Source organism: Patagioenas fasciata, chromosome 2 (assembly GCF_037038585.1).
Source record: "Patagioenas fasciata isolate bPatFas1 chromosome 2, bPatFas1.hap1, whole genome shotgun sequence".
Lineage (NCBI taxonomy): Eukaryota > Metazoa > Chordata > Aves > Columbiformes > Columbidae > Patagioenas > Patagioenas fasciata.
In genome coordinates this window covers 118,735,029-118,751,868 of record NC_092521.1, presented here as the reverse complement: position 1 = coordinate 118,751,868, position 16,840 = coordinate 118,735,029, and the positions used below count along the sequence as shown (strand labels likewise).

General features: G+C 43.0%; 1 protein-coding gene across 1 annotated transcript in view; it reads right to left on the bottom strand.

Annotated features, from left to right (window-relative positions):
- AOAH (acyloxyacyl hydrolase) overlaps window positions 1-16,840 on the bottom strand; it is an 84,655-nt gene that overhangs the window by 41,171 nt on the left and 26,644 nt on the right. The window contains exons 6-12 of the mRNA XM_065830117.2: window positions 13,395-13,454; window positions 6,218-6,288; window positions 3,909-3,969; window positions 3,336-3,406; window positions 2,120-2,168; window positions 1,633-1,681; window positions 417-511 (exon numbers count right to left, since the gene is read on the bottom strand). Coding sequence (XP_065686189.1) covers window positions 417-511; window positions 1,633-1,681; window positions 2,120-2,168; window positions 3,336-3,406; window positions 3,909-3,969; window positions 6,218-6,288; window positions 13,395-13,454 — 456 coding nt within the window. The remainder of the gene's footprint in view (window positions 1-416; window positions 512-1,632; window positions 1,682-2,119; window positions 2,169-3,335; window positions 3,407-3,908; window positions 3,970-6,217; window positions 6,289-13,394; window positions 13,455-16,840) is intronic.

The following is a 16,840-nucleotide window of genomic DNA, read 5'->3' as shown; positions in this document are numbered from 1 at the left end:
TGTCAGCAGTGTCACTTCTGCAGCACTGTCACAGCAAGGAGCCATACCAATAAGCCCGCTAATGGCAGGATTGATCCCACAGACAGCACGGGTTGCCTTGAGCTGCAGGCATGCACATGGAAGGCCAGATGTCCTGGTTTGTGTCTCTGGCACAGCATCGCACCACTGAAGCCAAACTCTTCCCTGACCCAATTGCACAGATGTTGGGGGAGTGGTGGTAGCGCAGGGCTGTGCTTTTTTTATCATCAGAAGAGCAGCCACGGTAGGGCACTGATTCACGTGAGACCATGACTACAAATTCCAGTGCAATGAGACATTTTGCATTTGTTCCCCCTTGGCAACCTGTGGCGCACGGGGAGAAAACAAACAGCAACCCGCGACAGAGAGATTTCGGCAACCCGAGCATGATTTCTCACCGCTGACATCTGCGTGACCGTCATCCACTCAGGAGGGATGTGGAAGTGAGCACCGGCTGAGTCGCCCAACAGCACGACCCCTTGCGAGTCTGTACCTAATGAATGCATTTTATTAGTCACACGTGCAGAAAGAGCAAACGGAAACAGAGGATGGAAAACAACCCTTATAGCAATGGCAGCTGATGAAAGCTACGCCACCCTCCACCTGGCTGAAACGTTCAGACCCTGCAATGGGATTTTTGCTCCATCTGCAGCAAAAAGCTGACTGACAGGCATGTGCCAGCAACTCTAGAGAAGCCACTGGGGACTGGGCATGAAAAACAGGGAGAGGTCTTGCTAATCAGAAAAAATCCTGGTTGCATTCAAAGATGTGTGGCTAACATTTATCTTTACTACCCATAGAATAAGCATTATAAAGTACTCAAACATATAGAGAAATCAGACTACTCAGGAAATTACTTAAAGTTCCTTATTGTAATAACAGAACTGGGTGGTGGATGTGCTCCTCATATGAGTATTTCTGCTGGAACAATCTGGCTGGTTTATAATTAATGTTATTTAGCACTTGTAGATTGCCTTTCATCTAAAAATGTTGAACAGTCTTGCCAGGCAACAGTTCACCCCCAGGATGCTGATTTAAATGTAAAGCAAGATGACCAGCAGCTGTAGCCACGTCTGTTTAGTAGGAGTATTATTTGCACATGCATGTATGTACAGGCACCCATATCACTGTCAGCGAGACTGGCTGACAGCATCACTTCACCTCCCTAAGGCCCTCTCTGGAAAAGCATCAGCATCACTGCTGGTACAATTGCCAGTGTTTATGGCAATGGGTCAAACAGGACACACAGAGCAACTAAACTGCTCTCCTGGACCCTCTGGTTAGGCTTCAGGCACCACAGAAGATGCAGGGGTGACATCTCTGTTTGATGCTGTCCCTCGTCTGTGTATTTCAACTTAATAACTGAGCTGGCTTTTAACAGGAAATTACCAGCAGCATCTGCTTTTCATATTTAATCTTTGCCCATCCTCAAGATTAAAAAAAAAAAAGAAAGAAAGAAAAAGATTTTGCCATTTTGCCTTTCTCTTGAAGCTGTAAAACCCTTGTAAAACCCATTGTCTTTCCCCTACATTGGCAATGACTGTGAAAATATTAAAATATTTATGAAACTAATGCAAAAGACACCTGGTTTTTGTAATGACTGTAAAGATTTACCTTTGCAGAATTTCTCCTCGTAGGGAATTCTGTCTTTCGGATCCACGCCCTGTTGGAAGAGAGAAGGGACAGACAATAGAATCTACCTAGTCCCTGAAAAATGGCAGTGCGAAACAGAGGCTGAGAATTGAGTTCTTCTTGAATGTTTGCCAGCAGGTAGTGCTGCATCATGATAATGATGCTTTCCATTCCATTATTTTAATAAGTATATGCATATCTAAGTTACTTATAACAGCTATCATTTAAATAATCATAAACATCAATAAACAAACTTCACTCATAACCACTTCCCCCGTGCTTCCTTAGTTTTTAATAAATACAGTTTTATTACTTGGAATATCAAAGGTAGTAAACAAAGAGGCGTAATCTAAATCAGTTAATAAACCAGGATAAATAAAAAAGAAACATTTGCAGACTAATTTAAATGGAGGAAAAAAGAGAAGAAGCCATCAAGAAGGAAGTATAAGACGTAAATTCATTTACTTACCCATATGCCATTGCAGTTAGAGTCACTTGTCACATCCCAGTTATCAGGACTGAAAAAGAGTTACAAAAGGATATATAGTTTTACAGAAAATAAAGCAAAAGGGGGTTTTGAGGAAATGAGATCCTTTCTCTCATTTTTCACTAAAAATATAAATTAATTAGAAATTCCTCTCTGCACAGAAGGTTACTTTTTCCTAGCAAAATCCAGTATTAATTTAAAGTTAATACTGGAAGTTGCTGAACGAAACTTTTCCTTTTAGCCTGTGTATTCACTTAGGCAAAGTGGAGCTGATTTTTTCAGAAGACGGACCCCTTTTTCCTGCCCTTTTCTTTGCTTTTAATTGTTCACTGAAATCCACCAAGACTGTCATTCCAAATTCAGTGCAGGTAATGAGGATTTGCTCTGGCCCATAACACAGTTTAATTAGCTCAGATCCCTTTTACAGGGAAACTCCATCTATTCAGTCTGGCATTACACATGGATTCCGTAAGGATATTTCTGCTAGTGCAGGTGTGCTGTCCAGGCTGATGGTATATAATTCTTCCAAGCCCACACCCTTAAACTCTGCTTATTTAGTCACAAGCCAGTTAATGCCCAGGCTTTAAAAACAGGCCTGGTCAACAACTTCCTAAGAGACCCAATGTAGAGGAGAGCTCTATTTTTGAATGAGTATTTTGAGCACAGGATAAAATAGCAAGAACAGGGGACCTTGTTTTCCATTTCAAGTGTGCATGGAAGTCCATGCTCAGGCAGCTGGGAGGTATTCAGCCAGAAGATGTTCACTTAGAAGGACACATGTTTAGCTCTACTATCCACTGTCAACATGAGGATGGGATGTTGGAGCTCAGCAGCCAGCCACGAGCACCACTGTTTCACCCTCCTGCCCTGCTGCTCCCTGAAGTAGGCACAGCCCACATCAACTCAAGTGTCATAAGGCTTGTAAGCCTCAGCAGCTTGGTTTCCTTCCCCACCTTTGGTCTGTCTGACCCATTTTGTCTGCAGATCCTTCAGAGAAAGGAAAGAAACCTATGGACCACCCCTCATGCTAATGTGCCCCATCCCTGGTCTCGGTCATCCCCTCTCATCTCCGTCACAGTGACATCAAGCAACAAGCAGCGTCATGCTCTCTTAAGGGTATGGCCAAAATCCAATAAGGAGCTCGTTCTTCAAGGAGCCACAATTACCAGGACACTTTTAAAATAATTAAAAGCTTTACCGTCTGCCAGGGTACACAGTGGCATTTTTGTCGTTGCAGTCTCTGCCTCGCCAGTGATAGCCCCTCAATGTCTGAAAACCAGGAGAAACACATAGATCAGACATTCATTGTTACTCTTGCACTTTTAATTTAAAATATCTAAAATGAGAATCTAACTCAAGGCATAGGAATAAAACTCAGTAAATGGGTTGTATTCCAGAGTCCCTTTGCTAGGCTTTAATAAACGACACTCTGCACATTTGGTGCAGAAACAAAACAAGATGGCAATTTAATTTTTTTTTTTAATGTAACTTTATTTCACCTGTTATTAATTCAGTAAACAGACCACTCAGCAACACAGCAATTTGCTTCTGCAGGGAGCACAGCTTTACGTGTGTATCTCCCAGGTGGCATAAATGGGTGATAGTTTTTTCATCCAGAATAAAACACTTTTTATAACAAAAAACCCTCAATTCACTTTACTCCTATATCTATTTTCACATGAATGAATAAGGCTTTGTAGAAAGTAGGGGGAATACCGGAGACATTGTTATTACCAAGGGATTACTGTACCAGAGGAAAGACTTTGCTTACTGGGAAAGTGCTAAATTTATCCCCATCAAAATCTTCAAAAGGCAGTTTATTTCTTATGACACTGTAAAAATAAAAGCAACAAATGCAGTGTTAGCATATGGAAGGGAACCTATTTGAAAAGAAAAAAAAAACACAACAAAAAACAGAAGAAAAAACACACTAAAGAGCACAGAATAGATAATAGCTAGCATGTTGTTTGCAGCTCCATATTCAGTTTTAGCTCCAGGCTTGTATTTCAACAAAGTGATTCTGTCCAAATGAGGACATTCTGATTTCTTTCAATATCTGCTGACTGAGCTCAGGAGGTGAGGCTGATGGACTCGTTTATGGCTGCAATGTCAAACCTTCAGTCTTTAAACCAAATCAGGATATCAAATATGTAGTCAAAATAATTATAATTTTTGGAAGCAATGACAGACACAGCCTGGCATAAATTCTTCTACCTGGGAAAGAGCTGCAGAATGGGACCTTATGCTGATGGAGACTAACCTCCTCCTTTCATTAAAAGCAAATGGTAAACACCCTTTCTCATATTCATCCCTAAAGTCTTCAGACCATCTCTCTCCTGCTGTGTTCAGTCTAGAAGACTTGCAGTTTACACAAAAGTAGCTGATTCTATGGAGTAAAAGTGAATTTATGAGGACCATACACACTGAATTCATAAGTGGCTTTATGCCTTAACTGAGGATCAGGGTCTCATCTTGCATTTCTGTATTTAGTCCCACAAACGTCTGGCCATGCTGAAACATATTCGAGAAAAGTATTTTACCTGAGCCCTCAGCAGTCCCTCACAATGCTTAATTACATTAACCTTTGAAAATGACACTTTATTTTTTTCCTTTTTTTTTCATTGTGATTTTTGTTTCCAGCAATCCTCTAGGTGTTAGCAGTGCCTGAACTGACTGTTCAAATGATGGTGTCAGCTCTGTGCCCCTTCCTTTTAAACTTGGACACGTCCTAGTTTTCACATGGTGCTGCCCAAGTGTGTCACCTCTCTCTGGCTATGGGACACAGGTTGGCTCACCTACATTGAGCAGCCTTTCATATTTGGCCCAGCAGGTAGCACTCTTTAAACAATATGCTCATCATTCTTTCCTTGGAAAGTTTTCTTTCCAACTTCTTAAACTCATAAGAAATGTTGAACCTGGTTCAGAGAGCAAACAGGTGCAATGAAAGTGGATTCCTCAGACTGCATGAGCATCAGGGTAAGAAAAAATACAGAGATGACAGGTGACATGCACTTTTGATGGGGTTTGTAACCCTTATTCTGTCTGTAATCAATAATTTCCACATGCTGGTTTGGGCTACTTCTTCTCTGCAGTAAGGTTTATTTACAAGGAACTGGTACAGATCCAGATCAGATAAAAAAGTCCAAAAAGTCCAGCTGCCAAATGTGTTTTTTTGTAGCTACAGAAAGAAGAAACCGAGGAAAGTGAGAGAGTGCATGAGAGAAAAAGGTCAGAAGAGTTGAACACATTCAATGCAACATGATACGCAATTTGATTCCTGTTTACACTATCCTAATTCACAGGGCTCAAACTCAGATTATTTGTCCTGACTAGCATTTCAAAGGCAGTTACAAGGTGTTTCATGTTAATCAATCCATTCCAAATAAACTCCTGATATTTGCAGTTTCAGTCAAATGAGCAGAAATTGGTGATAGAGTTGGTCTTGGCAGTCAAATTAGTAAAAATATTCTGCTGATAATACTGACTTATTCTTAGATTCTCTTGACTCCTACTCCATCTCATGGGAGCACGTTGTCAAATATGCTCTAGGAGTAATAACCCAGTGGATGTCCTCGGCCTTTCTCAGAAACTGACTTGAAGTCATAATTTGTTTTTCCTGCCTACCGTCCACCCAGCTTTCTTTGTACCTTGAGATTCTCCCGCACTTTGCAACTGCCACTTAATTCACGTTCCTCACAGAGTTACATAGGTGTTGGTGTTCTTCCTGCACTTCAGCCGTGAGCACCCCAACTGTGTGAACAAATGAAACGGAGAAGTATCCTGGGCTCTGGAAATGTCAGGAGAAAATCTACTCCCTCTTGGAAGTGTCATATCTTTGAGTATGTTGTATAATTGACTTCTGGGACCTGCTAAAATGATGCAAATATTTTAAGTATTGAAACATCTCTCTGAGGAATCTTACCTGAAGTGTGTGCAACCTCCCTCTATGTTACCTGCACAGTGGTTTTATGAAGGAAATCAACAGAAGTACAGGAAGATTTGTTAACTGAGGATGATTTTTGAAAGAAACAAATGTACCATATTCTGTTTCTGGTTAAGGGCTGAAAACTTTATACATACTATTTAATCTTCTCACACAGGTTAGCCAGAAGAGGAAATGCACATATACTTGAGAAGCCCATGAAGCTCTTCTGGAGGGGAAGAAAATAAAAGAAGAATGCATTAGTTCATAGGGGCAGTGTGGCTTGTGATATTCAGTGTCAGTAAAGTCCAGTCCTAAATCATGTATTTTCTGCCTAGAAATGCCTGAAAATTCCAACAACTCTATTAAGGATGCTACATGCTAGAGGATTTTGACCTGAGGCAGCAGTCAAGGATTTCGACTGAACATTTTATAAACCAAATACTCTTGCTTTCAAAGAGCTATAAAAGTAAAAAGGAAGGAAGATGCTCCTGAGAAACTGTCTCCACTCATGTACCAAAGTTATTTTTTCACTCTTTGTAAAAATTACTGTTCTCATGTTTGATAAACTTGGTGATATCTGACACTTAGTGCAAAACTAGTGAAAGCAACACACTGTGGGCCATAAGGCTGGTTTCTGCATGCTCAGGGAATGGAAAGGGAAAGGAACAAACACAAAGAAAGGAAAAATGAGAAGATCCAGCATGTGCATAGAATGCCCTTGATTTTTAATGAGATTTTAACCTGGAAATCTCATAAATAGACTTTATCTTGGTCAGAGCTACAAGTTGTAAAAGACAGTTGCTGCATAAAAAACTCTTTCAACATTGGTAGACCATAACCACTGGCCAATCCAATTGAGGCCTCAGGTAAACAGGAAGGTTCAGAAGCTCAAAGAGATCTTGTTAATGAGTTCTCAAGTTACAGAAACATTGTGCGACATCAGCAATCAATCTCAAAACAGCCTTCATTCTGAGTTCATGTGGTCTTTAAACACCAAGAGCATTTGGGTAGTCTAAAACTACGGAGGGCTAGTCAGTGCACGGTCTAATTATCTATACTCATTGAGGCTGCATTCAGCATGTAAATATGGAGCAGATGAGCAGATGGACATACCCATAAGTTTATGCAAAGAAGGGTAATCATTTTTATTGACATAGCACTTAAGATTTCTATCTTTGGACCAACTCCCTTGTGTTCCACACAGGAAAAAAAAAAAAAAAGGTCCTTGCTTTAATAAGATTACAACGCAAATCTAACACAGAACAGAAGATAAATGTTGGATACAGCTCAGGAGAGGACAATGAAAAGCTGTTAATCACCATGAGAGGCAGTAACCCCAGCATATAAAGCTCCGAGTGACGAAGGAGAACTTTGAGGTGGCACTGCAGGGCAATGGGCCAGCAGTACCACAGTGATTAAGGGATTGCTCTGCAGCTCCAGGGAAGGCAGGAGTGCGTTTGCCTGGGCAGGTAACAAGGGGTGATGGAGATGAGGGTCTCACACTGCCCAGAGCAGGTCAGCCACAGCAGTGTGTCATGACCAGGATATCAATATGGAGAGGAGGGCTGGGCTAGTGAAGAGGGGATGGAGGTCCTAGTACAAAGATAGTAGCCAGCGTTTGCACTGGTGGCTGAAGTGACCAAGCAACAAAGTAAAGATGAAAAAGAGTAGTAACCTGTGGAGAAGACCTGCAGTGGAGGTGCAGCTGTAACATTGCACTTTCTGATGGATGACATGGAGAAATCAAAGGACAAAAAAAGGAGGAAACTTGGGGAGACAAGAAACCTGCAAAAGAACCCACCAATTGACTCTCTTCAGCTCTGTCCAACACACACAAATGACAAAGCTGAAGTCACACCAGCTTGGAGGGAGCGATGAAGTCGAGAGGGTGTCAGTGGATTCAGAGGAGAAAGTAGAACACAGCTGCAAAAGAAGGGGATAGACAGAGTCAAAAGCAACAGGGAGCGGGGCCTTTCCATGAGATGGAAGTCCAACCTGGCCCCACTGCTGCGGCTCCAGTCACCTCATGCTCTTCCCCATCCATGTCCCTGTATTTAACCTTCCTGGCTGCTCCAAGGCTATGTCCTGCAGCCCGGCAGGGATGCAGACCCCCTCTTTGCTCTGTGCATGTGCATATGCATGGATGGGCAGCCAGGTAGAGATTGAGGGGTGCACAAGTGGGATGCCAGCTTTTCTCAAAGAGCTTTGCAAACCTAGCCACACCTTTCTGGAAAGAGGAAAGAAACCACTTCCACTGCCTTCTCCGTGTAGGAATAATCTCAGTGCTGCCTACAAAAAGCACTAGAGGCTCTTAAAGCTTTCCATCAGGCTAAGACTTACAGGGTCTTAATTTGAGCTACCAGCTTTTCAATTCAGCCTAAGTCACAGGATGCAAAGCCTTTGAAGTTAAGGCATCTGGAACTGAAACTGTGCCAGAAAGACAAACTACAGGGCTTGCAAGAAATAAATAAATAAAACATCTTTTCATTCTGCTTATAGGCTGCATTTGAAATCTGCCCTCTGTGGTAAGTAGAATAAAATCCTTCCTGCCCTTTTCTCAGCTAGTCATTTGAAGATTGTTGCTGACTGGATCTCTGTTAGTTTCAAAGGAAGACCATGCTGCAGTCCCAGAGACTACCTAACTTGAGTGGGAGCGGTTGACATGATGGTGCCCTGGAAGTGTTATGGGTGATGTCAAGTTGGACTCCCCAGCCTACACATCCTCACAGTATGTGTGACAGTGAGATCTGAGCATAATGCTTTGGCTCTGCCTGGAGATGTGCAGGAGAGCAGCTCACCTGCTCTTAGAAGGTGTCTTGGTCTACTCTTGAAAGGCAGCAAGGAGCACCGGGTTTAAAAAAAGGGATAACCTTTGCATGTGCATGTGTAAGCAGGGGTGTACTGGTGAGCAAGCACTACAGGACCCTTCCCAGCAGAACCAGGCTATGATTGCAGTATGTGTTGTTTTGGAGGAGACAGGTAATGATTGGGTGGGCAGGAGACAGGTTCATACTCCCCTCTGCCTTGCAATTCCCTTTTGGCTCCCTCCATGGCTTCCCACTTCTCCTGCTGCTGGGTTGGGAATTGCAGGTACCACGTAGTCATGACAGGATTGCGCACATTGGGGCGGAGTCCAGTTGGAGGCCTGTATCTAGTGGAGTGCCTCAGAGGTTAGTACTGGGGCTGGTATTATTCAACATATTCATCAATGATTTGGATGAGGGACTAGAGTGTACTATCAGCAAGTTTGCTGATGACACCAAGCTGGGAGGAGTGGCTGACACGCCAGAAGGCTGTGCCGCCATCCAGCAAGACCTGGACAGGCTGGAGAGTTGGGCGGGGAAAAACTTAATGAAATATAACAAGGGAAAGTGTAGAGTATTGCATCTGGGTAGGAACAACCCCAGGTTCCAGTATAAGTTGGGGAATGACCTATTAGAGAGCAGCGTAGGGGAAAGGGACCTGGGGGTCCTGGTGGACAGCAGGATGACCATGAGCCAGCACTGTGCCCTTGTGGCCAGGAAGGCCAATGGCATCCTGGGGTGTATTAGAAGGGGGGTGGTTAGTAGGTTGAGAGAGGTTCTCCTCTTCCTCTACTCTGCCCTGGTGAGACTGCACCCGGAATATTGTGTCCAGTTCTGGGCCCCTCAGTTCAAGAAGGACAGGGAGCTGCTGAAGAGAGTCCAGCGTAGGGCAACAAAGATGATTAAGGGAGTGGAGCATCTCCCTTATGAGGAAAGGCTGAGGGAGCTGGGTCTCTTTAGCTTGGAGAAGAGGAGACTGAGCGGTGACCTCCTTAATGTTTACAAATATATAAAGGGTGAGTGTCACGAGGATGGAGCCAGGCTCTTCTCCGTGACAAACAATGATATGACAAGTGGTAAGGGGTTCAAACTGGAACACAAGAGGTCCCACTTAAATTTGAGAAGAAACTTTTTCATGGTGAGGGTGACAGAGCACTGGAACAGGCTGCCCAGGGACCTTGTGGAGTCTCCTACTCTGGAGACATTCAAAGCCTGTCTGGACACAGTCCTGTGTAACCTCATCTGGGTGTTCCTGCTCCGGCAGGGGGATTGGACTGGATGATCTTTTGAGGTCCCTTCCAATCCCTAACATTCTGTGATTCTGTGGTTGTGTGCTTCTGTGTGTTTGCTCCCATTAAATGCTACAGCCATGACTCTATTTGTCATTCTTTCACTGCTGTTGCTCAAAGATGCCTCTTAGTGTCTTCTCCACCCATTAGAAAAGTTAGCACTAGAAGTGCTCACAGTGATTGATAACACCAGTGTTTTATTAATTGCCTGTTCACATTCCCTAGTGACATTTGCTTAATGATTTTAATTTGTTTTACAAAAAAGAATAATAATGAGCCCTTAACGCTTGTTGGTGTTTGCTTTAAACCAGTCGCTCACAGGTAGCTCACTACTCTGAAAGAATGGAGACATTTATTAGATTTTTTGGGGGTTGTAGCCACTTTCACTGTGTCTCTATATCTGGAAAAAACTTTTTATTTTTCTCAAATCCACAATGATGCTAAGAAATGCCCAGTAAATACAACCGCCCTGGAAGTCAGACAGACTTACCATTCTCATTACCCATAGCCATAATCATGCATGTTTTTTATGCACAGTCACACACAGCTGCCAAGCAAAGATGGGGACAGATAACTTACATGAACCTCTTCAGATGGTTTTCCCCAAATACACAATGGGGCAAAAGCAAGTAAAATATCAGATACGGTATGAATAAGAAGACACAATTTGATGGTTTTGTCCAGTATAAGCCAAAGCATAAAGCAGGTCAGGTGAATGTTTTCTCTTTGCAGTGGTGTGGATACAGAGATGTCCCACACCACAGACAGGGCATTTCTGGATCCTCACCCACACAACCCTCTCCCCAAGCAGCAAGAGCACCTAAATTTCTCTGGCCTTTGCTCACTGACGTGTATGTGCTTAGGCAGGTGAACATGATTTAGCAGCATTCAGGTTCTGCTGGTGATTTTCCTACCATTTCATCACATGATGCTGCTCTGGGATATAGGGCTTTTGCAGGCCTGATACATGCTGTGTTCTCTCCTGGAGATTTTCCATTGTTTTTCTGGATATGAAACGAAACTTACCACAACTCAACTGAACGGGAAGTTGTAAGAGACAGCAATGCCTCTAGAAATGTTGGTTTTAAATTTTCTAGCTTTAAAATAAGCTTCAGCAAGGGTCATTACAGAGAACGTGCTAGCAATACCTGCAGGAGGGGCCCAAACAACCACATGATGCCTGTTTTAATTTGATCTGACCTTGTATTGTGACTGCACTGACCGAAGAAACTCAACTATAACCAGGGCCTTGCTGCTTCTAGCTGAGACACAGTTTGCTCCTTCCTCCTGCTTCTAAATAGGCAAGTAGGAGCAGGAAGAGGCCAAGGGCATCATGATAGAGACCAACAGAGACATAGGGTCATCAGGGCATCAAGCAGCTTTGAGGATACGGGAGAGCAGAGACAAGCTGGAAGGAGACCCCATTGCACCCAAAGATTGATGAAAACCATGCCACCCTACTCAAGGTCTTTCAGTACTTAAAAGGGGCCTGTAAGAAAGATGGGGACAGACTTTTTAGCAGGGCCTGTTGTGATAGGACAAGAGGTAATGGTCTATAACTAAAGGAGGCTAGACATGAGGAAGAAATATTTTACAATGAAAGTAGTAAAACACTGACACAGGTTTCCCAGAGAGACACCCCATCCCTGGAGACGTTCAAGGCCAGGCTGGATGGGGCTCTGAGCAACCTGATCTAGTTGAAGATGTCCCTGCTCATTGCAAGGTAGTTGGACTAGATGACCTTTGAAGGTCCCCTCCAACCCAAACTATTCTATGATTCTATGAAAGGACATGGCACACATGGACATCAGAGGCCAGATGATGCCAACCATGAAAGGGACACAGCCTGATATGCCAGGGGTAGAAGCACATATGAGGGACCAAAGGAGCCCTGTGTCCTAGGAAGCAGAACCAGCATGCTGATCCTTCTTTATCCCCACACCTGCGCCCTGGCTCTGGCTATCAGAGAGAACCTCCTTGACACAAAGCATCTTGCTGCAGATGTTAACATGAGGACTTGCACCCGGGGAAAGCGGACTAGAAACTCCATGTAATTTGAGCAGAAATCTCAGGCCATCAGTAGCACAGTGCTGAATAGGAAGGAAGATGAATAAGATCCTGCTGGTTGCTATTCTGCGGGAGCTGAGACCCATCTCTCCAGCACATTGGTTATTTCCCTGGCTTGGCAATTTGGCAATTGCCCAAAGGCTAATTAGGCACCTCGATTTTCATTTATGTGAGTAGCATCACAGTAAGGAGTCAGGAAGAAGCAATTTCAATAATTTCTTCACAAAGAGCAAAAAGATTAGCTCTGCATTAAGTGTCTGAGGACAACTGGAAGCAAACTCCATGGCTGAGCTGACTCATGTAAGTGAACCCAGCAGAATAAAAGCTGCTATTTCTTTCTCTGCTACCTTTTAAATATCCTCTATAAATCTGAAAACTGGTGGAGGTGGTAAGATTTTAAATCCCAGTTCTCAAGTTTAGAGGCAAAAGCAGTCTCTCAAATAAATGAGAACTAGGCAGAATTTTCATTCGGGCCATTGCATGAGTTTCAGACAACCCCAAAGTGCAGCCAGTTACTGCTCTGAGGCAGTGGCTCAGTTTCTGAGGCTCCCTCTTACATAAGGCTAACAGGGCAAGACAAGGATGACAAGGGACAAGGAAGAAGCCTGAAATGAGGAGAAGAAGTAATAAACACCGCCAGAATTTTGAAAGAACTAAGGAAGGAAGCTTTTCTAAGTGAAAAAGCACAGGGCAAATCTCAGTGGGAAATTCCTGCTTTTGTAAAAAAGAATCTAAACAAAATCTATATCTGCTTCTGTCTTATTTTAAGGGTGGCTGCCCCACCAAAGGTGAGTTGGACTAGTACAAGTGAGTGTCTCAGCACAGAGTTGCACTATGGAACTCACAGATTATATCCTCAGCTGCTGCATGAATTCTATTCACAGAATTTATGTCTTGGATGGATGTAGGCAGTTATGCCTACTCTACAAGCAGTCTGCATTTTTCATGAGTTTTTTTCTGCTCTCCCCATACTTTCATATTTCTTCTCTGTCATCTCCCTCTCGTTCTTCCTGGTGTCACTTGATAGAGCAGATCCTATACCAGGTAGGAGAGAGTCAGCATTCAATTCAGTGATGAAGAGGTGGGTTCTCAATTGGACATAATAAACACGGACTCATTCGTGATAAAATACAAGTACAGTGAAAAAAATCATAATGCCACTGATTTCTTACCAGATCCTTGGAAGTCTTCATCATCCTTTTTGCTTTCCTTATTGCAGTACTCAGCCCCACCTAGAAGAGCAAGAACAAAATTTTAAAAAAACAGGTCAGCATCACAGTGTTCTACCAATTTTCCTCCCCATTTTCTATCATTAAAAAATATATATATATCAGTCACAGCACAAAAATGATGTATGAGTGCACAAACTCATCATCGGTTACTTTTTATTGGACTAACAATCAATTATCTGATCACCCGCTATGAAACTCCAGTTGCAAGAGTTCATTTATTTTGCTCCAGGGCATCATTTATCTCCTCAGGAAAAGTCCAGATTGGTTAAAAAGCTGAGATTCATATCCTGACTGCACTGCATGAGCTGCAGAGGACAGAAGTCTCTAGGGACTCCTGCTGAAGAACAACTCATCCATTAGATGGTCAGAAGAGGGCTACGCATATGATGCTGGTCTGACTTGCTGCAGAAGGGTGCAGAGAAAACATTTGGTCTTGCATGAATAAGGGTTATTCTCAGCTAAGGTTCATCTCAGCAGGGCAACAGCTGCCATGTGGGAAGGTACAAAGCAGGGAATAGAATTTGGAAGAAAAATTTCCTGCTTAGGATCTAGGAAGGTTAGAATTTATTCTGGAAACACCTGCCCTGGAGGGCAAGTTCTCGTGGACAGTGGTAAGAGTGTTTTTCTGTTGGGTTCATGCAAATTTGTGTTGAAGAAGCATTTTTGGGACTCTTGCAAAACTAGGTACTTATACCTAAACAGAAAGGGAGAGTGGGAGAACCATTGTAAGAAAAGACCTTGGAAAGGCATCCTTACCAAAGGAGAATGGGTTGGCCATCATAAGGCCATAGGTTACAGCTACTGGTGATAGAATCATAGAATCGTTTTGGTTGGAAAAGACCCTTAAAATCATCAAATCCAAGTGTTAACCTAGCACTGCCAAGTCCACTTCTAGACCATGTCCCTGCGAACCTCATCTTCACATCTTTTAAACACCTCCAGGGATGGTGACTCAAACTTCATAATTCCCCAAATGCCTTCCCATTTATAAGCATGCTCCTCAAGAAGGAGAGGAAATTTTGTGCAAGGGGTATCAACTGTGCGTGCGAGTGACAGCCAGGGACCAGCGCCTGGCAACAGGAGGATGGATGTGCCACAAGTAGTGCACCAGGGCTACAGCTGAACACACAGTGAAGGCCGCTTGTCACAGCTGGGAATTGCCCAGCACTGCTGAGGTCCTGCTCTGGAGGCTTCCTCCACGCTCTGCCACTGCAGAAACCTCAACCCATAGACTTTTTCTGCCTGCCTGGTCCACAGTCCTGACTGAATGCTGAGGCTTGGGGAGTAAGCAGGAGCTGTTTCTGCACCATGCTGTTAAGTGCTTACTCTGGCCTTATGAAGTGTGGCCCGTACCACAGTGCAGAAGGATCACACTGTCACGAGTGTTTTTCCTGTCACAAGGACACTACCCAGTCATGGAGGTGAGGAGATGCCCCAGACATGTTCATGCAGTCCAAAATATTTAACAACTGCTTAACAACTCTGATGAACAGTACTTTGTAAATTCAGCCACATCTTCCATATGAAAAGAAGATCCCACAACTTCCATGAAAAAAAATCTAGTCCCGGAGGTCTGGGAGGGTGGTTTAAGTTTGTGCCATGGGTGTCCTGCTCATGAGACAGCCAGTTGCTGAGTGCCCCTGACATGAGCCCAGCTTGCAGACTTGCGTGCAAACTTCAGGCAAAAGCATTTAGTTTTGGCAGGATAATGCCAGCATGCTCCCTCCTGCTGCTCCCTTTTCACTTTTGGACAATATTCTTTCATCTCAACGATGGTAATTGCCATATGGTGTCCTGCTTTTATTAGGGCCACCTTTGCAGTCATATCTGTGAGGCACTATCTGTGTGATGGCCTCTGTCCTTCCCCTCAGCATCCAGCATGAAGAAGGCTGAAAATACCACCCACTTGCCCTCTTTGAGGAGAAATAACTTCTCTTGTTCTGTAAGCTTTGAGGATAGTTTAAAAATAAAATAAAATAAAATAAAATAAAATAAAATAAAATAAAATAAAATAAAATAAAATAAAATAAAATAAAATAAAATAAAATAAAATAAGACTAAAATCAATTACTTTCAAAAATGGAAGGGAAAATCTGGTATATCAGAAACATGCTAGCACTTTGTTTCTGATAAAAATGGTGAGGACAAATTGTTCTGTCTGATGATGACCTGTCATCAGTCTCTCCTACAGCTCAGCATAAGGACATAACTGCTAGCTTCATTCCAAACAGGTCTGAGGGCTCTGAGGCAAAGTTCAGTACAAGTTTATATTTATCTGGCTGGAGCTACAGGAACTCAACATGGGGGGAAAAACTATGCTTGGCCAAGTGATAGTATTAAAGCATTTGGAAAAAAAGAAAATATCCCTCAAGTGATGGCACCTTACTGAACAGCGGGCATGCCAGTTGGAATAGTAAAGCAGCATATATTTGCATTTAAAGCAACCATTACCAACATTTTTTTTACTAGGGGTAAAATTTAGCATGTCATTATAGTTGATTTAGGCAGTGATCAAAGCAAATTAATTAACTGTGGTATTCAAGGGTCAAAAATTTACAATGAACAATATAAAGGGATAAGGAAGAATAAGAGTAAGCAGCAAGGAACAGACTTCTAAGTTACTGGGTTTTAATATACATATGACATTAATATATGTGTCACATTAATATATATATTTAATATATGCTTAATTCACTGTGTCTACTGGGTATGTCACAAACAGATGAGAGATGCTACGAAAGAACCAAGACATGGTTTCCTAGTTTCTTCCCCCTGGGCAACTGTTGTCCCCAAAACCAAACAAGCTTCTTGCATTTGCCTTAGTTATGTTGGATGCAACCAGCTGCTCTCATTTCTGCTATAAAATAACTCGAGACTTGGATGAAGAAAATGGCTTAAAATTGAGTGTGATGCATGAAAAATTTCCAGGGAGGCAAGTTCCACCAATCCTTTTTTGCTGGGCAGGAGAGGAGAAACCTTTCTTGCTCTCAGTAGCAATGCATGAGAAGCACACACTTCAGCCAGCTACAGCAATATTGCACAGAGAAAGCAAAATACAAGGGAGGAAAGGTTGCATTGCCTCTGCATGTAGAAAATGCTCTCTGTGAAATGAGATCTCCTCCCACTGCAGAAGTTACTTCAGCCAGGACTCCAGGATGGGTTGTGGAGGACTGGAAGCTGAAATACTCATCCAAGAGAAAACACTCTTGGTTTCATGGGTCACCTGTAATCCCTGGTTGACACCAACATGTCAAGCCTGCCCCACCAAGGGCCATACAGCCAATACAACCTCTCCTGCTGCAACTTAGCTAACAAGCAGCCTCCTCACTTGCCCATGGCATGACACCACCATCGAGAAAGGTCCCAGTCTTCAGCAGCTGATGGAC